The sequence below is a fragment of the Pseudopodoces humilis genome, chromosome 7, assembly GCF_049639895.1.
Source record: "Pseudopodoces humilis isolate 2021_Gansu_Grassland_sample_001 chromosome 7, ASM4963989v1, whole genome shotgun sequence".
Taxonomy (NCBI): domain Eukaryota; kingdom Metazoa; phylum Chordata; class Aves; order Passeriformes; family Paridae; genus Pseudopodoces; species Pseudopodoces humilis.
This window is the reverse complement of record NC_142206.1, coordinates 46,647,627-46,673,562: the sequence shown is the minus strand read 5'-3', so window position 1 is coordinate 46,673,562 and position 25,936 is coordinate 46,647,627. Positions and strand designations below refer to the sequence as shown.

Here is a 25,936-nt window from a genome sequence, read left to right as displayed (position 1 = left end):
TTGGTCTGCCCCAACAGTGTAATAAATAGGCCATTTCTAGAAAACAACACTTTGTTTAAGGTTGAAAAAAATAAGGGACATCTGACAAAATATGCAGGATCATGCTTCTTTATTACCTTTTTGCTATTCATTCCAAAACCATTATTGTATTCCATTATGGGTCACTGCTTTTCAGAGCATTCTTGGGTGTAGGGAAGTTTCAGTAATGTTAAAGCAGATTTCCTAAGCATTTCAAAATGTGCTAATTCCTTTTGCATAGCTGTCTCACTTCATAAATAGGTTCTGTTGAGATAATAAGCCTGATGAGCTGTAATGTAAATATTTTAATACTATTGCTGGTAGCTTTTAGTGAAATGATTTGCTCAGTGCTAACAAAATGTGTTAGAATTGTCATGAATCAATATGAATAATCTTTATAGGCAAATTAGCTCTTTTAGAAAGTTGAAACTTTAGTTTTCATAGTCTTATCTGTAAAAGAACTACTAGTTATAATATCAAACATTTTGAATTATTATTATTTTCCTCCCTAATTTTTAATTTATCTTTTCTCCCCAGTAAAAAAAAAGCATGTTATAATCAGTTTGATTGGACTGGACCTTCTGAAAAATCATGTACACAAAAAATGCTTTATTATTTGTTTCTCCTTTTGATTTTGTTACATTATTAAATCCTCTCTCCAATCCCCCAGTACTCCATTGTATTTTTAAAACACTGTAATGTTCTGCTACCATTTCATTTCACTTGTAAAATCTGAAGAATATTTTGTTTAAAATGGGACTGTAACCTGAAGGTGCTATAAAAGTAACTTGACTAAAAGGCAAATTACAGTATCTGAATTTTGCATTGTTATACTTTTAATAACAATGTGAATGAAAAGTAAACTACTTGAAACACTGAACAAGACATTTCATGCCTGTCATAGAGTTGGAATAGCTGTGATGGTCTAAGGATGATGGAAACAAAACAAGATTTGTTGGAAGTAGTATTTTTTACATTGAGGATATAGCTGGGCAGCACACTAACTACCTTTCAGTTGTATAAGCCTGGGTCTGTTCCTGGTCAATTAGTGATTTGATGGAAACTTCAGATCTTTAAAAAAAATGCATGCTGTTTCTCATGTTTCAGCTGATGATCAAAACCAAGCAAAACTTGAGAAAGCACCTATTTCTAGTATATGTGAATACACATGAACCAGAAAATTGTTTAGAAATTCTCTTGTGTGAACAGCTCTCCCAATGCCCACAGGCAATGTCATGTTTATGTTTAACAGATCTATTTATAGAACAGCCAGTAGTTTCACATTTGCCCAAATACGACTTCTGACTTTGTGAACTTGTAATTTCTGAGGACTGATATGTGCTAGATCCAGAGGAGTGTAAAGTTTTGCATGTAAAAGCAAAAATTGCATCCAGCCAGTTTTTTGAATCTCCATCATCATCTGTGACAGTCATCCTCACAAACTCACCCAAGTTCCTGTGGCTTCACTGACTTCTCATTTCTGTGGATGAAAATAATTAATTGTACGAGTCTGTACTATGACCCAAGGATGTGCAGTGAGACACTGGAATCATTTGAATTAATGCTGCATGTAGCTACACCGTATCTCTGCAAAACCTGTTCTTTCTGTCAATCGACTGTATCCTTACTTTGTGAAAAGTAAGGATATTTTTGTGAGATTTTTTTTCCGCCAACTAAGTTTTTTTGCTGCTTTTTCAGTGAAAATCAGTCATGGCTGCAGCTTTCCAAGGTGTATGTAAGTTTGTGGAATTGGTGTGACGTGTATGTGTGATGTAGTGTTTGATAAAGATACACAGTACCACTGGAATTGTTTTAGCTAGTGTTTTTATTCTAGCCAAAGGTTGAAAATGCATTTATTTTCTCAAAACATGGGGCATAATCTCTGTACCTTTCTTTCCCTCTGAGTTTTGGCTGAGGCGCAGGTGAGTCCCGAGCGGGTGTCCATGCTGGGCTCTGCTTGGTGTGGATCCCGGTGTGTGAGCTCCGGCGGTGCTGCGGCGGCAGGGAGCGCGGTGGGAGCCGTGAACGGGAGAGCGCCATTAGACTGAAACCCCTCGAGCGAGCGCGCACGACCGCTTTCAAGGTGGGCGAAGGGATGACCAGAGACGGGCAGGAACTAATTTTGCGTTAGCTTTTGTGGAAGGGGAAAGTGTAGCAGAGGGGTGGCGGTGTGTGATCATCGCTGGCCTGTGGAGGAACAGAATCAGCTGAACGTGCCATCCGCACCCCACGTGTGAGCGGCTTCTGAAGGGGCAGTTCCTGCCGCTGCCCGAGGTAGCGGCCCGCTAACAGCGGCACCAACAGCGGCACCTTCAGCGGCGCGGCGGCCGCACTAGAAGACTCGCTTTCTCCTCCTGCTGTCCCTACGCCTCCCGCGGGTGCCCGGGCAGCGCTGTCGGGCGGCGGGCGCGGCCGGAACGGCCCCTCAGCCCCTCAGCCCGGGCCGCGCTCCCCGCCAGGCCCCGCCGCTGGCCCCGCCCCGCCGCGCGAAGCCGCCAGGGGGCGCTGCTCCCGGCGCTCCCGGGGCCGCCAGCGCGGCGCGGCCGCGGCGCTCGAGTTCCGCCGCTCCGGGGGCCGCCGCCGCCCGTCCCCGCCTCCTCCTGCCCGCCGCCCCGGCCCCTTCCCCCGCCGGGGCCCCTCGGCCCTACCATGGCCACTAGGAAGGGGGGCTCGCGGCTGGAGACGGAGCTCGAGCGGTGCCGCTCGGAGTGCCAGTGGGAGCGGATTCCCGAGCTCGTCAAGCAGCTCTCGGCCAAGCTCATCGCGAACGGTGCGGCGCGGGGCGGGCGGCGGCGGGGGCCCGGCAGGTGCAGCCGGGCGGGCCGGCGAGAGGGGCCTGCGGAGCCCGGGGGGGCGGCGGGGCCGCCGGCGGGAGGGGCGGGCAGCGGGTCGGGGCGGCCCGGCCGGGCGGGAGCGGCGCGGAGGGAGGCGGGAGCCGGCCCGGGCCCGGCCCCGCGCGGAGGGGCCGCGCACACCGCCCGCGGGGCTGGGGCGCCCGCCCGCGGAGCCCCGCGGAGCCCGGGGGCCGCGCTCCGGCTGGCCGGCAGTGCGGCCCTGCGCGTTCACGGCCCAGGGCAGCTCCGTGTTTATCACGAGCGCTGCAGTTTGCAGACGCACATGCTGACAGTGTGCATAAAGCCCGAAATGTCCTTCTGCCTCTGTGACTGCCAGAGTATCTGTGTACAGAGTGTCGCATGAAGGCTTCCGTCCTTTCTCTTAATAGCAAACCTCAGCAGTATAGTGCAGCTTAATTTGTTCTGTTGTAAAAACTAAATATTTTGCTTGTTCTCTTAATTCTAATGTCACAAACTTCTGTATGTTTAACTCCAGGAGGTGAGAAGCAATGCTTCATTCTGAGGCATGGAAGTATGTAATGAACGAGGGAGATACAGGGAAGTTCTCTTTGACATGGATGCCTTAATTCTGTGTGACAAAAAATATGGGGATGGTGTGTGCCTCTCTGGGCTCTCTCCTCTGCTTGAAGTGGACCTGGAGGTCTTTTCAGAGAGCAGTTAAGTCTGCGAAGATGAATGAAGGACTTGGGATGAATTCAGAGATAAGTTACCAGAGAGGATGAGGCATAACATTGACATCATTGGAAGTTTGTTGTGAAAGCAATGATAGCTTTGCATGCTTGATGGGAAAGAAAACTTCATGATTCAGCTCTACAGAAATAGATATAAAAGAGGAAAAGCCTGACTCAAAGAAGATAAGAGAATTTAAAAATAAATGGGTAGTAAATAACATTTACATTACTTAAGGCCAATGCTGTTTGCCTTAAGAACAACTGTGTGGTGTTTCTGACCCTGGTGTTATGTTAGCTAAAAAGAAATGAGTGAAAAGATGGAAGTTATGTTTAATTTCAGGACACGCATCATTGAGTGATAGACTGTGAGCTAGTTAGAGATCACTACAAGCAAAGGCAAATAGGTTTATGCTGTCTAGTTGGGAAGCATGATCTTCATAGTCTCAAGATGTACTTGGGTATTTCAGGCAGAGAGAGCTAGGAAGAGCTAGGCAGGAGATGCTAATGACAGTTTGACTAAAATTTCTCTAACCTGTGTATGTTTTACCTAGCTGAAGCATATCAGAGATTATATAATCTGCATTACTTTATACTTCAGTGGTTTTCCTATGAAGGCATCTTCTAGATTCTGTACCAGTCAAAATACAAATGATTGAAACATTTCCTGATCTTTAAAACATGGGAAAGTATCATATTCAGATTTTATCTCTTTTTGACAGTACATCAAGGATTAAGTCAATGGGCATGACTTCCAAGTCTGGCTAAGAACATAAACAGGAAATTAAGTGATCATATGGGCCTATTCTTCTGTATGGGAATTACACAGTAGTAATTTAATGAAATACCTTCAGCTGCTGTTGAGAGTGTTGAAAACTGAAAATTTGTGTTCCAGATCCAGGTGTACCTAACAGGTTGCAGGCCAAGGTTATCAGTTAGTGAGACTACCAAGGAGAGGCAGTGCCTCTGTTCCAACCATGAAGAGAGATGTGAGCTGAATGGCACTCTGATGCATGTCCCTGTTGTTACTTAATCTGAAACAATTACCTTAAAAGTTCAGTACCTTGAACTGAATTCTTCTGCACTGATGTTCAATTTTGACTTAGGAATGGATAACAAAAATCTGTTTTTTTGGCTGAATGTGTAACAATATGTTGTAGGAATGATTTAAAAGCATGGGTAAGAGGGAAAGGGAAGAGGATCTTCATTCTGACCATGTATTGGTATGTAGGGAATTGGCTTCAACTCTTGAATGCTGGAGCATTTTAACAGAGGATATCAATATTGCTAGAATAGTGTTTATTGCTCTTTGAACACAGATGGGAATGAATCCTTTGGGGAAGCTCTCTGGTAATCTCTTCAATCTTGTACTATTGCAAAATAATAGACTTATTTTACTAGGACTCAGTTACAGCTCCTTTTTGGAACTGGAGATTAGACAATTTGATAAAAAGTTTAATGGTCCAAATTATTATTTGGGCTGTTTTGCATTAGCTATTGGCCATCTCTTGAAGCTTGCAGCCTGAATAAGATGAAGGAAGAAACAGCAATGACAACTCCTGGGACAAGGGTCTGTGTGGATACACAAGGCAATAGTATGTACTTCTGATGAAATGCAGGACTTGAGAGGTGCAGTATTTTGAGTGGGCTTGATTATTATATTGTTTATTCTGTTTAGTTCTGCTGATGGATCCTATCTACTCCCTAATAGAAGTCTGTGTATAAAACCTGGCAGTGGATCAAATATAAATGACAGTTTAGGTAGGATTTTGGATGCATAAAAATTATACTAGAACAAATTTATGTGTCTGATGGCTTGCTTCTGAAAGCCTTTCTGAGCTTGCTGGGCTTTAAGAAAAAGAGAAGAGATACATGGATGAATTGGTCACAACTTCTGCTATTCTGAATGTAATAGTCACAATTTGGATTATAGAAAATGTGTATTCTTTATCAAGCCTGTGATTTGCATTGCTTTTCACAATGGATAAATATTATAAATAAATGGATGAAAAAAAGGTATTTAACCTGACTCAGATTTGTTAGCCACTTAGCCTGTATGTATTATATTTCTCTACTTCAGAGCCAGGACTCAGCAGCAGTAATGAGATTCATGCCATGTAACACAAATCTTGGTTTGGGCTCCTGCTTCATCAGCATTCTGCTAAAAGATTGGGTTAAAACTGTTATGTGCAGGGTGCTGAGTTAGCCTTGGCTAATACCACATGCCCACCCAGCTGCTCAGTCTCTCCCCTTCCTTAGAGGGGCAGGGCAAAAGGTAGGATAAGACTGTAGCTTCCAATAAAGATAAGGAGATCACTTACTAGTTACTGCTAGGCAAAATATGTTTGATTTGGGGTAATTGAATTTAATTTGTTGCCAGTTAAAATAGAGTCAGATACTAAAACAGAAAGACAGACATGAAAGTAACACTTCTTCTCTCCCCTTTCCCAGGCTGAGCTTTACTCCTCTGCCCCAGACTCCTGTGCCAGTCCCCATGTGGTGTGGGGGGGTAAAGGGGTCATGGTGCAAGATACTGTATTCCTGCTGCTCCTTCCTCAGGTTTTTCCTCTGCTCTGGCATAAGCTCCCCACTGACAGTGGTCCTGCTTTGGAATAGGCTCTCCACATGGTACAGTTCCTTCAGGGAATATCTACCTGGCTTGAACCCTCTCTGGCACATCCCTTGGGTCCCTTTTCTGGCAGTCACTATGGAGAAACTCTGTCCCTCTCCTTCTCTGACCTTGATGTTGTTTTTTCTGCCATTTTTCACTCCTTTTGTTCTGTTTTATTTTGTTCTGTGGCATTTTCTGCCCTTTCTTAAATACACTTTGCCAGAGGTATTGTCAGTTGTGCTGAGAAGCTCAGCTGTGTCTGGCTGTGGTACTGTTAGATCCAGCTGGGCCTGGGGCAGGGGAACCCCTGGCCTTTTCCCACTGGAGATACTCCTGCAGCCCCTCTGCTGCCAGCATCTTGCAGGTTATAACCAGTACAGCAGCATTTTCAACAGCTGTAGCAGCTGGTAAAGAAATCATGTGCTGCCCTGAAGGTCACAAAGATGCGGGCCTTGGATAGTCTGTAGCCTGTTCAGTGCTGTCCTTAAGTGTTCAGTGTTCGCATCCTCAGTATCACCTCTTGAATGGAACTGAGGAAAAACCCTAGTTGTTAGAAATAAAATCTTAGAATGGTTTTCACTAATGAAACTTTATGAGTGTTCCAAACTGCTTTAACTAACTTTAAAAGATTCCTTCTAAGAAAGTGAACTGAAGAAATTTTCATTGCTGGTTGGATTTTGTCTAACGTTGCAAATGAACAGCATGATGGTAAAGCATGGTCGTGACAGTTAGTGGATGCTTCTGCTTGCTCACAGGGTATTGGAAGAGGTTGAAATACTAAATGCGGAATATCTGAGACTAATCTGAATGTATTTTAAAGTGCTCTGAGAACTAAGAAATACAATTGGAAGCTAACAATCACATTGCAAAGCTGATTGCAAGGCTATCATGTATTTTTGATGAAACAGTAGCATCTCATAGGAAGTGTGTACAATGGGCTTCAGTATGAAAGTTGTATCTGCTCAGGGCATTTTCAGGACATCAGTATTCTCGTGTTTTATTTCCTTCCTTTGGAAACAAAATGAGGAAACCTTAGGTTGGTTCAGTAGCCAGTTGAATGGATAAAATAAAGGATCCATGAATTTCCATGGGTGTTTCCGGCCATTCATTGTTGCTGTAATTGGATCGTGACCTTGCTCAAGGTCAGTGAGATGTATGGCTCTGTCTGGAAAAGCACTGAGGGGGTGAATTTTTATAGTTCAAATGAGGTAGAATGATGTATTCTGTAGAAACCTTAGCCAGTGTGAAATATTGCATTACTGTGGGGAGAGAATGCATGCCCGGGAAGTTCAGGGATCTATACACTACTGAGACATTGTGACATTGCCATGAAAAATAGAACATTAGCTACAGGTATCAAGTTTGCTCATGGAAATACACCAACATTGTAACACAATGTTTTTTTACTTAGTGAATATCTTACTACTTTTGCTATCCCGTTTCTGCTGGATTTGTGTTGTTTGGGATCTCTTCTCTGACTGCCTTTCCTCTCAATACCTTGTTTCTATTGTCTCCTATTAGACCTATTTAGCCTGACAGAGTAATGGAACAGAGAGGAGTTAGGAGCAGAGTAGCAAACACAAAAGATTATGAATTATTTTACATGTCTAATTTTGTTTGTCACTTTCTATGCTGCTCTCTTATCTTGATATAAGTAGGACCTAAATATAGGAACATCTTATCAGTTTTCATCTGTTTTGCAGCCTTGTGAAATAAAAGACCTCAGATGTATGGTTAAAGCTTATCCTCAGAGTAAACAAGGGATTTCTAAACCTCTTAGGACTCATGCCCTACTTAGAAGGTGTTTACCAAATTTGTTTGGTTTCATACATACAGTTTGTAGTGTGATTTTTGTATGCAAAGCTTTCCTAAGAGATTGACATCTCTACCAGAAAAGTTTGCAGACCATGTGACATGCCTTTTTGCGTGTCCACAAAAGTAGAAGTGGTGGGCTCTCTTCATTTGTTATCTTAATTGTTTTCCTCCTATTGCATTCACTGTCACATTTACAGAACAAGCTTACTAAGGACAAACATTTTTCTGAATGAAGAGCAAGGGTGGTAACAGTACTTAGATGTGTTTTCTTATTTTTGACTGACAGCTTTGTTTCTTCAGATAGCCAGAGGTGTTACAACAGTGTAAGTGATGATGTGGATTGTCTGCTTGTACTCGCACTGCATGTTCATCTGGAATAGAAAATGCTAGCATGTAACTTCACAAGTAACCAAGCTGGTCCAACGCCTCACTGCTATTATGTAGAGTAGTTCTTCCTTCCTGCCTTTAATCAAGCTGCTTCTTCTCTATGCAGCTTCTCCTGGTTTTGTGTTCCTGACCTCTGTCTTGTGTAGATGAACAACAGAGGTGGGAATTACTGTGCTTGGCCAGCAGAAAACTCTGCTTCTTGTTTTGGGGCCTGCTGTGTCTGCTGGCTTGCCAAGCTCATTTGCCTCCCACAGGGTTCTGAGTAGTCCAACAGCTGGTGAAAAATGAACAGTAGCAGCAGCCAGTGGAGGGCAAAGGTGAGGGGAACTGTTAGGAAGCATGTAGTTGGTCTTAGTGAAATGAACTCAGTATTTTTTATATTTGGAGCTTTTAACTGCTTACATTTATAAGGATATTTCTATATATTATGAATGTAATTATTTTAGAAATTGGATGTTTCATATAGTAGTGTTGTGTTGATTGCACTTTTGCCTGTTTAAAAGTTACAAGAAATGGTAGTCAGATTTACCTGTGAATAGATACTGGTATATATCTGTATTGTAGCTGCTCTCAGTTCCTTTAAACTAACTTCAAGGGTTAAAGGTTAGGATTAACTTTCCTATAGGGGAATAAATTCATTACTGATAACTCAGGATCATTGATACCACTTTTGTTTGGGTTTGAGTTGCATGGTAGTAAAGAACAGGGGCAGAAGGTCCTTAGCTGTACCCAATAGGGGTAGCCATTCTCCTTCCCTACCAAATTGAGGCCATTCCTCCTCCCCACAGATTTGTCTTTTTAATAATAAAATCTTAGATTTTAATGGTTCAGTTCTTCGCAGTTTTCTCTGCACTGAATGCTGTTTAATTTGAGCTGATAATGAGATAAGATATCTGACTGAAGATAATAACTTTGTGCAGAGCGAAGTGGCAGGACGCTGAGATAAATTGGAGGAAGTAATGATGTCCAGCTAATAGTGTGAGGTGGGTAGCCAGACCTTTAATAATTGGAGAGCATTTGATCTCTGCTCCAGGCTGTGGAGAGAGATGCTGAATCTGGACATTTCTCTGGTGTTAGTAAATGTGTGGCAGAATGCATAGTGGCAGATTTTAGTAGCTACTCTGATCAGTGATGTTACCAGTTGCTCAGGAGTTACTTCATAAGGTGTTGCATGAGTTTCTGCAAGTTCCCACCCCACTGATGACCTGTGTGTGATTGGTATGATTCCACTCAGAATCTGTATGTGTAAGCTGAAATCCTTTACTATAATCTCATATCATCTAGAGTTGTAAACTGTGCTTCTTTAACAAAAAGTGGCTGAGAAATCCCTTTTACTTATAGAACTTTGAATGCAGCTCACCTGAGACCAATAACTTGGTTTATCTCCATAAAACTTTTGCAAAGGGAACCAAGATATGAAAACACCAACAGCTTACAAACCCTCCCATATTTTTCTGCAGTTAATTATGTGAACAAGTTGTAGCTCATCTTTTAAGTATGCCTTATCTCAAACTCAGATTTGTGTGGGCTTAGCTTGCAGCTATGCTTCTGTTTTTCTTTTTACTATTTAATTGCAGTCTCTTTACCTTAATGGGAAGAAAATGGTGTGCATTTATCAAGGCTTTAATGGGACTGCATTAGAGCTGGGTTTAAGGAAAGGCAGAATAGGACCTGTTGTTTTTAGAACAGGTGGTAGAATAAAAACAAAACAAAAAACGCACCACAAAAAGATGAGCCCGACCAAAGCAGCAACCAACCAAGTTGCCAAAAGGTACTTTCTGTCTTAACACTGGTAGTTATGTACCTGAGGCAATTGTCTCTGAGACTGACAGATGTAGGGTACTATCTTTCAAGAATTTACTTAAGGCTTCCCAGGTGGACCTGGGAAGCTAGGAGGAGAAGATTGGAAATGGTAGGGAACAGCAAGATCTTGCCTTCTGAGGAAGAGAGGCTCATCTATGTCCTTTCATCTGAGCTTTGGGTCACCCCAAAGATGAAAAATGCTTCTCTTCTGATCTGGCAATTAATTAGTGATTTTTTTCTTTTGTCAATAATTTTCTTTATCTTTTTGTGACAATGAAAGTTGGATTCCATTGTTATCATCTCTCAAATTTGCACTGTGCTGCAATATAGCTGTTTGGTAAAGAATGGACAGAACTACTGTCTTTAAGACATGGCTTAGTTTTTGCCTTCCTTCTAATAGTCTATCATATTTTTTTTGTTGTTAGTAGCAACAGGAAAACTGTTTTGTCCTTTGAGAGATAAATCGTGGCAAGAAGCAAGATTGGAATGAATTTCTAGCTATCAGAGCATGTGCTTTTCCTGTTCTCCCAGTCACTCTTTGATCTTTGTAACCTAAACAAAACATAGATGGGAAGAATTTAAATTTTGATCCTTCTTCCTCAGTGTGCTTGATAGGATTGTTTCCAGTTAAACACTCAAAGATGATGGTGCTCCTGTTTCCCACACTTTGTGTTTCCCAGTCTTGGGTATGACAAGCATTCTTATTTCTTCATTTTACATTGCATTTGACTGAATGGGCCAAATTTTATTAAACTGTAAGCCTGTCAGTATTGCAGCTGTGAATCATTGTGAGCATTGTTACTGCCCCAGCTTGATTATTTACTGTTCTGATGGCCTCAACATTTCACAAAATTTGGTAAGCTTGAATACAAAAAAAAAATATAGTTTGAAACAGTTTTCTGTTCTTGATATGTGTCATCATAAAATAAATTTCAGTAGTAGTGGTACTTTGAAAGTAAATTTGCCTATGCATAAATAGATTGGAAAGTCTTCATTGTTTTTCTTCAAAGCAAGTTTTGGCTGTTAGGCAGGAAAATTGTGTAGATACAATATAGCAGCACAGTAAAAAGGTGCTGTGCCCACTGTGTACTTAAGAGGCAGAGAAATGGATGACTGTGTATAATTAAAGGTGTTAGTGAATAAAATTAAATTTCTTTGAACAGCTGACTCTGTGTTTCCAGCTTCTGGTTTTACATGTGTAACATCTGCATCAGTGTGCAACCTTTCTACCAGTAGTGCTTGTTGGGCTGCACATATTCTCTGGATACTTTTCTGCTGTCTCCAGAGACCTGGCTGGACAAGATCCTGGGCAGCCTGCTCTAGTTGATCTTGCTTGGACCAGGGCTGTTGGACTAGATGATCTTCAGAGATCCCTTTCAACCTCAGCCATCCTCTGATGCTGTGAATTCTTGCTACTAAGTAGTCAGTGATGGAATCATAAGTGACGTCTGTATATATGTACATTGTTTTTCTTGTTTTTAATGTAAACCTTGTAGAAATCTAAGAGTAGTTTTAGCATTCACTTTGATTTAAGTAGCTCCTGGTCCAGATTTACTGATTGCTGAGCACTAAGTTGAATGAATATTTGGAGACTTGTACTGATATTCCTCTTCAAGCCAATGCTCTTACTCACAAATGTCTGCTTTAAGTGCGTAGTCAACTTGTTCCTGGGTAAAAAACATGTTTCATGCTTTTTCTGCCAGGTGAATATGAAATCAATTCTCGATACAGGATTTCCAGATCATCCTCTGGAAGAAAGCTCAATTTTCAAATGGCCCTCTTAATAAATGTTCTGTGGGAGGCTACAAGATTTTTCTTGTTTTCAGCTGTTTTACAGAAACCTCACTCTGAAATCTTTGGTTACTATATAGAGCAATTGACCCCTTTGGGATCCTTCTTGCTGCGTACCACTCCTTGATAAAATTCCCTAGGTTTGTAGGTTTGTTTGTTTCCCCTCCCTGCTTTTTTTAATTTGGACATAATGATATTCCAAAATGTTATAGCATGTCTGAGGGAAAAATCATCATAAAATGCTGCAGCATGCAGCCCTTCAGGTACTCTGAGTCTCCAGTTTTACCTTTGGAAAGACTAAGAGTTTTAGGGATTGAGTAGGAATAGTTTGTTTTCTCAGTCCCAAGCTAGTTTTACTCTGGAAAGGCTTGAAGCACCAGAAGGGAGTTTACAAAGCAAATCTCAGCTTCCTGGAATTCTGCATATCAGTGTATGGTCCCTTTAGGATCCTGGAAATCTCATACTTGTCCTCTTTGCCCCTTGTCCCTTTCCTACCCTGATTTTTTTTTTTTTTTTTTTAAATAGTCCTGAGTTAGGATTTCAGTTTTTAATTTTTTTTCTTTCTGTACTCCAGGGCAGAGCAGTTGAAGTAGCAGTGTCTTCTATTCTTACAACTCCATGCTTCATTTAATTAATTTCACCTCATGCAGCGTCTTCCTTTGAGGCTAATGATAACCACAATCTTTAGGTATTTGGACAGTTGTGGTTTTTAAGACTCTAAAGTTACCTGAAATATTTAAGATTTTGGTGAAGAGTGGGTGAAATGATACAACATATGATATAACATGCTTCTAGATTTATCTGCTTGCTTACAAGGAAAGATTAAAGTTTGTTTGGCCAGTCAGATTCTGTAGGTATTTTACTCTGTATTTCATATTCCTAAATACATCCTATTCAAATTCAGATCCCCAGGGCCTGAGTCTGAGGTTGAGTCTCTTTGCTTAAATCATTGTGGTAGATTTTATCCTAATTTTTTATTGCAGCTGTGTAATTCAGAGGAAGGAAAATGAAATACTAAAAATATTTATTTTAATCAATGCCATTTGGCATATAAAGAAGAAAGAGCATTTTTCTCCATACTCCTTCTTGCTGTAGATATTGACCTGTTGAGGGAGGCTCCATAAATAACATGTAACAATTATTGTTAGCACAGATCATGTGTATTCTTGCCAGTGTTCCACAGCAGCATGATATGGATGTTTAATCAAGAGAAACATCTGGTGCATGGAGACTTGATAACAGGATCAGGGTTGTTGATAGTTGTTGCCTTAGCTGTGATAGTGGTTGTTATAGAGGTGTGTTTCTATTTTACCATCCAAATATCTCCTTCTGAAAAACATATTGTCAGACCCTTAAAAATTTACCTTTTCTGCATTAATAGTAGGAACACTTGAGAAACCACATAGATAGTAGTCATGATCTAGACAAGCTTCAGTGTTTTGCTTTGATTTTTATCTGAGACTGTTGAACCACCACAGGAAAAGTAATACTTTACCAAAGCAGTTATTTGGTGCCCCACAGAACAACAGGTAGCAAGCAGGTTCCTTAGTTCTATTGAGACCATGTCATCATTCACTATAGGAACCTATTTTGGTGTAATGCTGAAATTGAATAAACTTTTAAAGTCACTTCTTGGAGTGAATTCTGAAGGCAAGAGACAGCTTCTAATCTTTATTCAGCTATGCTTTATTTTAGCTGTCGGCAATGTTGCCATTCTTTACTTTCTCTCTCCTTCTCCCTAATCTTACTTTTAGAAAGGAATTTAGAGCTAGATATTCCTCTCACCCAGCCTGCTGATAACCTCTGGGTTCTTCCACAAGTGCCTGGAGGTTGTGGTAGCATTCATCAGAAGGATGACCATTCTGTATTTTAGCACGTGATTCAGTAGATGGTTCAAGATAGACCATGGTTTTAACCTAAGTAAGTATTAACATTATAAGTAATCTTCATCATTCTTGACCAAGGATAAATGAAGACTAATCCTCTATTTTAATTCTGTTTTTCTGTAACTGCCTCAGATCCTGATACTGTGGTGAAGAATTTGCTTCAAAAAACATATATTAAAAATAAAGTAGCAAAGCAGCTTTCATAATTATATTTTTGGAGACTATTTTACAAAGACATATCATCATGTGTTTTTCCCTATCCCCTATTTATGCCAGCCTATATTCTTATTTTGAAGATGATTAATATTGATCCATATTGCAAAGAGAGATAGTCATGTACACAAGGCTCTTCTCAAGCCATTCTGTACAAATGTGTAAGCTTTCTCTAAGCTGAAAGAAAGCAGTTTACATGAAGTGTCTGTAGTTTTTGTTTTTGCTTTGTGTGCTAAGAGAAATGGGACTTGCACCTAAAGAATAACTAAGTTTGTCTTGGAGTTCCAAGGTGCTCAGAGTTGTCTTTGATTATAGATGGAGGACATCCTATTAATCAGGTGGATTTTTTCAGTGATACTGTGATGCTGCAGAAAGGGATGGGCAAGTTAGGCTGTTCTTCTCTAAAATGGTTCTGCAATGCAGTTGAAATACAAGTCATCAAATAACCCCTAAATCTGCCAAGTAATTGTTGCTGATGAATTCTTCAGCAGAGAAGTAGGTGAATAAGAGGGAGTCTTTACTTTAATCAAGAGTTTTATACTGAACCATAACCGTGTCAATTTTCTAAGAGTGGGATACTGGTTTTCATGGTATTGAAACTGTTGTTAAAGAGTTTTTCTTCTGAAACATCTATTTAGACTGGCTGAAGGAATACTAAACTTCAGGGTATCAACTTCACACTGTTTAGTCCTGTCTCTATAAAAGGTTTCATAGAAGAATATCGTCTAGATCACTCATACTGTGCTGGAAGTAAATGAAAAGCAATTTCTTCTCAGACAGTTCTTATATTATTTCAGGATGTCTTAAGGGATAGCTATAACTAATGAAAAATTCTGCTAGAGCTATGGCTTCATAAATGGTTTCCTTTAGAAATGTCCATGTAATTGGAATTTTGTTACAAGCACCACTGAATGTTGTTCTTACTGGTGCAGAATGGTCGACACACATAAAGCCAATGCTTTGTTAATAAAATACTCACTCAGTAATAATTTGATTTAAAAGTTTCTTGCTGATATCAGGCCCTGATTGACTTAGTAGATTAGTGACTCAGTACGTAAGAAAATTCTGCTTTGCTGTGGCTTTTATGGTTTGCAGTCTGTGACCTGTTGTTTTCAAGTGTCAACAGCAGCTGCACCAGTGCAGCACTTCTGTGATGAAAGCCAGTCTGACAGTAACTCTCCCCCTGCCTCTCTCACGGTGCTGTGTCTCATGATTTACAGCAGTGGCTGTAGATCAGGGAAAGGGTGAGCTGTGCTGTGTATGAATGACCTAGAAGAGCAGCTTTTGTTTTGCTGCTGGGTCAGATCTGTGTGTAAGTTGCAGCTGCTATTTTCTCCTCTCCCACCTTTCCTTTGAAGGGAGGTATGGGAAATACATGTTGCTGCACTGTGACTGTCTCTAGCCACTGTGTGGATCATTTGCTTCTCTGACCTGCATCAAGGATGGGAACAAAATACCTGGGTCCTGTAGATTGTTTTGAGTCTCATGTTAAGTTGCCTGGATAATTTTGGAGTATGTGCCAGCTTGAACTTAAGGCTTTGTTCTTGCTTGTGTCCTGTCTTTAGAAACATCAAATTTCTAAAGTTTTCAAGTCATTATTAGAGAGGTGAAACTTATCTTAGGGTGAAGGGGGGAAGATGAGAGAGGGAAGGGAGAGAGAAGATAAATTAAATTTTCCAGAGGTGGCTTCTTTCTCTTCTCTTCCTTTCACCAGTGTGAGAAATTCTACTGTGTATACGAGAGGAATAATCTTACAAACTTTCTGCAGAGTGCTAGAACTGTGTCTCTCCCTGTCTCATTCTATTACTGCCCCACAAGTGGGTGAGAATTGGGTCTTCTAAATCTAGCCTTCCTTTTCTGTGGTGCAGTTGATATGGCTACACTTTGCTCTTGCATGTGCCAGTGGTGTTGTTTGGTTACTTTTCCCCATTAGTAATAGAAATTATTTCACCACTTTGTTTTACAAATCCTCATGCCTCAAGGTATGTATTTTCATACCCAGTAGTGAGAGGTTTATTTTCTTTTTATTTGGTGTCTGACCTGTTCTTTGGCTCATGTGTTGTAAGAATCCAAACTAGTTGTTTCACATGCTTCCTTGACAATTTTGCAGTTTATATAAACAAAACATATCTGGCAGCTGGTGCTGTTGTATAGCTGTTCTTACCTCAACAGTACAGTTCTTACCTCTTTTTCCATAGAGATAGATCTACTGTATTTAACTTAATTAAAGAAATGCTTGTTACAAGAGTGTGGACCAGAACCATTTTTAGGACCTACTTGAAGGGTTGCATATGTGAGGGAAAGATACATATAATAATCTTTTCTTTGGCACTTCTGAAGTTCTGCTATTTGAAGTGTTAAAGAATGTCAATGGGAGACCTCACTCTTTTCATTGTAAACAGCCTTGGTGGTATTTCAGCTCCTGAACCAAAGCTCTTATTTTAGAGTGTCATTTAGATTCCTTGCTGTGTTTGACAATCTTGTTTCCTCAACCTTCTTTGGAAATGGTGTTTGCTCAGTGAAGCATTAAACTGAATAAAAGGAAAGAAATGTTACTTGTTAAATTAAATATTTTCTCTCTGATTTGTACTCATCAAAACCAAAGTAACAACTTGCAAATCCCTTAAAAGATAAAGTAACCAGTATGACATATATTCACCCTTTTTTAAAGTTGCTGCTTAGCTTTAAAAATACAATTAGCAAAATTAATTTTCATTGTTCTTCTCCCAAGTGGGATATTACCATGCTGACCTAAAGTATTAGTTTCAAGGTCCACTCCTGTTTGTTAAAGCCCCTTCTAAATATTGTTAACTCAGAAAAGACTCTGGAGTCTTCTGAATATTATGAGTAAAATACATGTCCTGAAAGGACCATCCAGTGACCGAGTCTTTGAAAGGCAATTAACATACAGTGAACTGAAGTTCAGTATTGCAAGTTTGGAGCAGGCTTCTGATCTCTTGAGAGCCTTTCACACAGCCCATGTTAAACTCCTTGAACGAAATGAACCTGCCTTGGTGTACAAAATCAAGTGCCTTTTCTGTGCATGCAGTTTAAAGTCTGATTTCCAGAGAGATGGAATAATTGCTGAAAGTGAAGTCTTCCAGAGTGTTATGCTAAAGCTATCTTTGAGCAGTGTAATGTTGGTCATAATAACTGATTTTTCTATTTGTTTGTAATAGTACTGTGGCTATGGTAATGAGATGTGGGATTTGGAGTAAGTCTTACAAAGGAGATTTAGGCTGAAATACCTTGTTTAGATGTGATCACTCTAAATTCTTGTTTAGTTTGCAGCTTGAAGCTGAAGCTACACGAGCTGTTGATTTTTATCAATTATGCTATGTTATTGTTGGACATGAAATGTGTCTGTTGGACACAGACACAGGTTGAAGTGTGATGAAAGAAGAATGTTTATTTGTTCTTTCAGTATTTATAGGTTTTCGACAATGACCAGGGATTGGATAGTCAGGTTACCACCTTCCCAACCACACTGGCTGTGAAAAACATCCATCAAAGGGCATATCTTTAATGGAATGTATAAACACCTATGTTTATAGTTACTTTCCTGGGAAAGTGGCTAGAAATTGTGGAAACAATATCGAAAGGCCTGATTCTCAGAGCGAAATTGCTATGGTTTCTGTTTGAAGGAAAAGAAAGAATAAGCAGAAAACAGACTGTACCAAAATAGATACTGAGTATCTTTAGAAATTAAAAAAAAATCATTGTGGCATTTTGGTTGTTTTGGAAAGTTTACTTATTGCACCTACAATTGTCTGTACCATTTATGCTTTTTAGTGTATGTATCAGAGCTTGCATAAAATATGTTGATATTGATGGAAATAACTCTATTAGATGGAAATCATTAAATGATGAAATGAAGCATTATGCCCTACTGTGTTGTGCAAAGGGGAATGCAAGCCTCTGAGAGCCTGGTGGATTGTGTCAGTGTGAAAGAGCTGGCCATGGCCATTGCATGGACACTTTTTTGAAGGTCCTTGTGATGCAGAATGATTCTTGGTGACTAGAAAAAGCTGCATACGTCCATTTGCAAGGAGGGTCCAGGGACTGGAGGCTGATCAGGGCTAACATTAGGCTCTGAGAAGATTAGGAAGTATGTGCTGGTAGGATAAGGAGGTGGTTGGGATCAGTTGACATGGGTTTATCAAGGACAAACCAACCAGACAGCTTTTGATTAGAAGTGACTGACTGTATGGAGACAGTGGTCGGAGTCAATGGACAAAAATTGCAACAAGGGAAATGTTGAGTAGACAACAAGCTAAAAATTTCTAGAAGAACAGTCAAATGTTGTGCAATATCATCTGGAGGGGTTTTGTAATCTGTGGAAATGCTCAAAATGCTCTGTGTATAATCCTGTGCCTTCCCTAATGTTGAAGTATGTGTTTTATTTTTCTTCACTTAGTACATCGATATATCTTTTAGTTTTCATTTTTGCTGAACAGATTCAATGAAAGAATGGAAAAACTAGTGTAAATTGCTTCAAACAAGCCTGTGGCTGGAGTGGGAAGCAGTCTGGGATTTCTGGCTTGGGCCTTTTCCTAGGGGAGTGCAGCTGACAGTGGCTGTTGGGGCTGGTGGCTGTTGCTGCAGTGGAGCAATGGAGGCTGTGGGCAAGGGATTTCACAGCCTGGCGCTGGTCCCTCCAGGTGCTTATGCTGACAACATCTGCTGACCCTTTCCCTGCTTTTTGCTGTACTCTGATATAATATGTTATCCTTGTTTGTTTCCTAAACACAGAATAGACTCTGTAAGCCGCATTAAGTCATAAATGTGCTCAGTCCTCACAGTCTCACTTGTTCCCTGCTGCAACTAACAATGGGTTTCTCATGCATTACCAAAATATGTCTTATTTATCGTAGAACCTTCTCATTCTAGTTCTGCTCAGACATTGCTTGCAAGACATGTCTTGGTCTTTTCAAGTCCCAGAAGGGTGATGAATTTCACAGCACTCTCCTGACTAGAGGAAAAACTCAACACATTTCAATAAAAGAGGTCAAGTGGTCCTGGATAAGGGTGAGGTAGAGCATTACCAGTTTCTTGAATTTCAGATGTGTGCTGGGTGCAGCTTTGCTGGGCAGCCTGGTATTACGTTGTACCTTCAGGTCTGAGAAGTGGTGGTAAGCCATAAGAAATGGGGAGAGAGGGATGAGAAATGGACTGTCACACTGAAGACTTGGGATGGCTGGAGCCTTAAAAAGGTCTGAGGGAGATCTACAGAGAAGATATGGATGGTGATCACAGACAATGAGGGACATGTAACTTCAAATAAATAAATTAATCCAATATCAGTATTCATGTTTGAAAGCAGTCTTTTTGGTGATGTGGGTATATTTTCCTCTTCAGAGAACAACATAAAGTGTTGGAATCAAATGCTGCTTTTTGAGGAAGAAGGGGATGATACTGACTTGAGGTTAATGTTTTAATTCATTTTATCTTAGAACACAGCAGATGATTCTACAGTGAATCAGGCAGGGAAAAGAAAAATTGGGAAGTAAAAATATCACATGACATGATAAACCTGAATGCTTAATGTTTGTGTTTGCTTTGGTTAGTGTGTGTTTAAAATTTAGGCAATGTTAGTGAAATAAAATTATTTCTAATACTTCTTGTGTTTATTATTTTTACAGATGACATGGCAGAGCTTCTTCTTGGGGAGTCCAAACTAGAACAATTTTTGAAGGAAAATACTCTTGATAGTCCCCAGGGCCCCCATCCAAAGCTGACTGAGGTCAAGAAACATCTCACAGCAGCACTTGATAGAGGAAATCTCAAGGTATGTAAGTCAGCCTGACCAAGAATTAGAAAAGTTGAAATTGGCTGAAGTATTGAGGAAAGGGTTCCTTAAATTACATTTGCAGGTTCTGAAAGTGAGATTAATATAAGTGAGCATTTTCTGTCAGAACATTCTAATGTTAATAACCATTCTGGTCCTTCTTTTACTTAACTATTGTTGTAGCTACCTCTACATCAGCTTGCCTCTTCTGTACTCAACATCCATCTTTTCAGACATGAAAAGAAGATTATTTTACAGTCATCTGTAACATTTCATATTCAGTGGCTTCTGGGGATATTAATTTCTCTTTATTTTCTCTCTTCATTCCTCCATTAGTTCTTTTTTCAAGACATTTATTCTGCCCTGATACTTTGAAATGGTGTGAATTAAATATGTAGGCTGTGGAACATATATCATTAAGTTTTGATACTATGTTATTTTCAACTGTGCTTGTGGTGTTAGAAAAAGAAGTCACTGGAGGAGTTATAATGATAGGCTGCCTTTAAATAGTTTTATCACCTGGCAGAGCTGGTTTCCAACTGAGAGGTATTTCTGGTACACATGTAAATAAGTATGTGAACATCTAAAATGACTGGTAATGCTTTTCATTAGCTTGCTGGAATGAGATTTAGTGAATTTCCCCCTATTTCAAGCTTCTCAAATGTTACACAAGACAGGATTTTGTTCATTTGTTCCAGTTAGGATGCATATTCTGAGGGTGACAGAAAACATACCTAATAATTATCACAAAGAATTAGTTGTGTTTTCTCAGGGAAAACCCTTTTTTGTTTCTCTTCTTTATAGTCAGAATTCCTACAAGAGGCTAACCTAATAATGGCCAAATTAAACTATGTGGAAGGTAGTTACAAGGAAGCCCTGAACACATATACCAGAATTGGTTTTGATGATTTTCAGCTGACTGCAGTGCCACCGTATCGGCTACGGATGATTGCTGAAGCATATTCTACGAAAGGTAAGATTTCTCTTTCCAGTATCATAATGTGGAAATAGTTTTTTAAAGGTTAATTTATATCCTGTCCTAAGATGAAGGAATTTTTGGTTTGAATGTCATCTACACAGCAGTGGAGTGCCATATTCATAGATAAAATAAGAGGATGGTTTGGGTCCTTTAAATTATTCTGAGTTTGTGATCGGTTGACAAGACTTTTACCTCAATCAATATTCTAACTGTGATGTCACCTCATCAAATTTTTTGAGTGTGTGTATTTAAAAGTCCTTCCATATACAAATGTCACAGTAACTGTGGCTAGTTAGTAGAAGTATTATCACTGCTGCTGAAAGTTAAGGTTTACAAAGTGCAGTGTAGTTTTGTGGTGGCTGTGGGCAGAATGGAGAACTCTGATTCATTGTAATGCCTTTTACTGAATGTTAAAATGCTCAGCCTAAGCTAGGTTGCATGACATGATAACTGAATTAAAGCAATGCATCAGTTGTGCACTTCTACTTTTAAATTTTTTTAATATGAATAGAGTTTTTTAAAAAAATCAGAATGTGAAGATAATTAAAAAACGTTTTCTTCTTTGCTATTCTAGTATATTAAAAATTGTAATGCTGGCCTTGTGTCTTAAGGTGGCAGTGCCACTTCAGTTTAGAAAACTCTAATAGACTTAGGGCTGGTCAGTGTGTTGGGGAAAATGGCAGTTTGTATGACGAGGGTTTACTAGAATTTACTGAGTGAAATGCTTGCTTTGGTCTGCTGTGTTTAAGCATGGGTTTGGTTGCATATGCACTTTTTGTTATGGCAAGAAGAGTGTCAAAAGCAGCAAAAGAATTGTGAGAGACTTATATGGCTTTGACTGACAATTGATCAAGGATTGTTCCTAATGTTAGTCTTGGAAGAGAGTGACTCTTTTCCACCAACACAGTCCTCCAGAAAATGTTAGACAAGCATAAATCATATGCTATAGAGATGTCAAGGAAATTAGGGAACTAACTTTTAGTGGAGACAAAAGGATGCTTCATAAGTCTGGTCACTATTTAGAAGGAAGTGGGAAGTGGGAATTTGGGGGGAATTCTTATATATGATATAAATCTGCTCAGTTTTCTCAAACAGCATCTCAGTGGGCTTTAGAGCAGTGTCTGCTTTGGGTACACTTGCACTCAGGTTTGTGGATTTTGGCTGTTCTTTTTGTTTTATTTTTTAAATTTATGAGGATGTCAGTTGAATTTGTCAGGTTCTTTCCATGGACTTGATCAACTTCAAGAACCTAAATTTGTTTCTATCTCCAAGGAATTTAATTTAATCTTTTCCTGGAGCTCAACTCTTCTAGCTCTGTTTTATTTGGCCTCATAAGGATATAAAACAGTTGAAACCACAGTGGCATAAATTTTGCACATTTATGCACATTAAAATTAGTATTATTAATTTTACTTAATTCAAACATAATGTATTAGAAAAAAGAAAAACATACTTTTTCTTTGGAATGTTTTGTAGGTTCAGAATTATTTTTTAAAAAAAAAGAGAACAGAAACCCAGCATATTTTCTGTCTAGATGTGTGGGGTTCTTTTCTTCTGATTTCAATTTTTATTCTTAAAACATTGAAATCTGTCATATGAGGCCTGATTTGTCTTGATGGGACTTCATTACTTTTGTCAGTTCTATTCAGTGGCTGGCTACCAGTTTACCTGAGCAAACTATTGAGGCTTGTTTGTTGTTTCATGTTCAGGAACATCTGTTTTTCTATAGTGTTTCCTGTTTGAATGAAATCATAGGACGGTTTGGGTTGGAAGGGACCTTAAAGATCATCTCATTCCAAGTGCCCTGCTCTGGGCAGGGACACCTTCTACTGGACCAGGTTGCTCAGAGCCCCATCCAACCTGGTTATGAACACTTGCAGGGATGGGGCATCCACAGCTTCTCTGGGCAGCCAGTTTCAGTGCCTCACCAGCCTCACAGCAGACAATTTCTTTCTGATAGCTAATCTAAACCTGCCCCCTTTCAATTTAAAGCCTTCATCACTTATCTTATCCTTACATGCTCTTGTAAAATGTCCCTCCAGCTTTCTTGCAGGCCCCTTTAGGTACTGGAGGTTGATTGAAGGTCTGCCTAGAACCTTCTCTTCTACAGGCTGAGCAATCCCAACTCTCTCAGATTTAAAATTTTAATATCCTTTCTTCTCATGGTAGAGGATTGCAAGAATATAATCTGTGTGTTCTAGAATGAGGCGGCAGTCTTAAATTTAGTATTCAAAGTCTGGACAGGTTTAAAGCAGCTGACAACTAAATGGCATATGTTTCTACCCAGTAGTGTACATTTAATTCTCACTCTTTCCTCTGTTTCTGATCGATGTTTTTCTTTCTCATTTTAAGAGTGTAACTTTAAGACTAAATTTAAGACTGTAAACTTTACAGTCTGAATTCAGAGCCTCTTCAGAGGTGGCTGAGGCTTGTAAGTATTACCCAACTAAATACAAGTTATTCTTACAGAGATTTTGTGCTTCACTGGGATTTTTATTTCTGCTTGTATGTTCAGGGATAACTGGATTATATAAAGATAAAACTCTTCAGAGTATTTCGATTTTATTTCTTTGGCAGTCATAGCACCAAGTTGTTAAGCAGTGAGTGTTCATGCCTGTTTGCAAGCATTGGCCCAGTTGCACCATTTAATGCTGCACCATGCAGAGGCAGTGAAAGATACCTGCTAAAATTTCCCTGTTTCTATCCACTTCCAGTGGATTTTCAGTCTTGTACACTATTGTGAAGTGGTCAAACACTGATGTTCTTATCACTGAGAAAGGCAGAGTGCATCTAACTAATGGTAGTTTCTAATTGCCTTAAATTTTTTTTTCATTATTTAAATTGGGACCACCTCCATTTACTTACCTTTTCTCTGTGAGAACTGTACGATTCTGTAACCGCAGAGGTGATAGGTTGAGAGGGATACATGAGTTGACATGTTTCTTCTCCTACAGTTGTACAGGGTACTTGTATGAGCGTGTTGCACTGTAGCCATAGACAGTTCCACAGCTCACAACAAGCCCTTGGAAATGACCTGCTTTCCAGATGCCTCATCTTACTCCTGCACATGGAACATACAAAATATGTCTCTCTGTTCTTCACAGCAAAGGAAGGGTCTGTATCTGTATATGGATGCAACAAAGTACAAAATGGATTCAGGGTCAGCTTCAAGCTAAATTTTGCTGGAGTTTTATCTCCTGACAGCTAAAAAGAAGGGGAAGAGGAACAGCAGTAGTGATAATGGTGGGGAGAAAAAATGGAGTTAGAACATGGAAGGGAAAACCAAAGAACTAAGCCATCTAATACTGCCTGTGGTGCACTCATGAAGGGGGTCCTCATATTTTTATTACATAAATGTGTTAAATGCTTATATATGTATCTTTAAAAGAATGCTTTTAAATTTTTATGCTGCTTACAGCTTTGAGGACAGCATATTTAGAAGACTATATATGAGAAGGAAGAGGCATAATATGGAATGATAGTAAGTCAAGCCAAGGATTCAAAGACTCTCAAAACCAGCAAGTAAAATGATTGTTTTTATTTTCCTGGAAATATCTAGTTAGTGAAACGCTGCTTCAGCTCTTCCAAAGAAAGTTTCTTGCTAGTTTTGTCAAAATGCAACATTGTAAAATTTCAGCAAAATTTTAAGAAAATCTATCAACTTACTTTTTGAAATATTTTCTATTTCCATTACATGTGGCTCTTTGCCAGCCTCTGGTGTGTGGAGGAATCACAGGCTCTCAGTGCCCAAGAAGTGCTGGAAAGTGGTTCCTTTCTGTTGCTCCTCCTAGGGAAAGTGTACAAAATTCTTAGCGTGGTGATAAAGAGACAGCTGTGTTTTATCAGACTGAATAGCTCATGGACAAGTTATTTCGTTTTAATTTTTTCCTGGCTTTTGGCAACAAAAGTAACTTCTAGTAGTGATGTCTTGTGCTTTATCCTGACTCGAAGAAGATGTAGGATGATCTGATGAAAGGTATCTGCTGCTGTGTCCATTAAACAACAGGGAGCAGACTAACTGTGTGAATGCAGGAAGCAAAGCCTCAGAAACTTGGTTAGTACAATTCCAGTGTTTTCCTGCCTTTCTTCACACTTTTCCTCAAATTAATGTTAAAAACAGAGTTGTAGAAGATGATTTTCTTTTATGTAGTTAACTTCATGGACCTTTTTGAGCTTACACTGATGCTTTTGTGTGTATGCCCACAGAATGCAGATCTGATTACACCTAGTGTTTTCTTTAAGGAAGGAGCTAATTTTGATGCTGTGCTTCTGAGTAATGATTCTGTATGGGTATATAGAAGGTGTTGTGTGGGATAGAGTGTTAATAAAATCATAGTTGTTGTATTAAATACATATTTTTTTAAAATTCAAAGACTTACTTGAAGACATGCAGTGGGACATTTTTAAAATATAATATAAAACATAAATTGAGGGGATGGAGTTTTCAAACCAATGGACCACTTAGTATTTGCAAAAACATGAGAATACTTATTTGGATCTGTTGATTATCTTTTCCCCCATCTGCTTGTAAATTCATTTGACACATAAGCAGAGGAGAAGCATCCAATAAAACAATTTTCTGTAGCAAAATGCCTATGGTTGGAGTTGCCAGCTTGTTTCAAGAGGGTGCAATGAGGAAGAGAAAAATAGGCGTAAGAGAATGACATTGCTGAGGAGATGGGCAGGTTTACATGACTGTTGTGGCAATGTGTTAGCCTGAGAGCAGATGTATGAAATTGCTGGAGCTGGCTCCCTGAAGCTGTTGCCTGTTGGTCACAGGAGCATGTCATACCTTTAATATGAAATTTTAAGGAGCAGTACAGAAAAAAGCAGATTTTGTTTTTCTTTTGCCACAAATATAACTTGTGTATTAGAGCAAAGCTAAGAAATGAGGCTAGGCAAGGAGAGGAGGAAGGAAGGATGGTCTTGAGATTGTGGTGACAAGTCTTGGCTCAAAGTAAAATGTAGAGGTGTTTTGTACATTTCTGGATTTATTAAATACTTGCTATCTAAGCATCCTCATAGGAAGGACTGCTTTCTGATAGGCAGAGAAGTTTCCCTTGTTCAAAAGGTTAAGTTTACCTCTTTAGGGTCTATTTGTTTATTTTCACCACTAGATCAG

At 39.6% G+C, this 25,936-nt stretch overlaps 1 protein-coding gene across 4 annotated transcripts in view; it reads left to right on the top strand.

Moving 5' to 3' along the window:
- Positions 1-2,554: 2,554 nt before the first annotated feature.
- The window catches only part of TTC7B (tetratricopeptide repeat domain 7B), a 121,634-nt gene continuing 98,252 nt past the window's right edge, over positions 2,555-25,936 (top strand). For 3 of the 4 annotated variants that reach the window (XM_005520193.2, XM_014249778.2, XM_014249777.2), the window contains exons 1-3: positions 2,555-2,788; positions 19,690-19,835; positions 20,640-20,808. In XM_005520193.2, the coding sequence (XP_005520250.1) occupies positions 2,668-2,788; positions 19,690-19,835; positions 20,640-20,808 (436 nt within the window). In that variant the 5' untranslated portion in view covers positions 2,555-2,667. Of the gene's footprint in view, positions 2,789-19,061; positions 19,081-19,689; positions 19,836-20,639; positions 20,809-25,936 lie in introns of those variants that run through there. The other variant, XM_088057515.1, reaches the window with a different exon arrangement.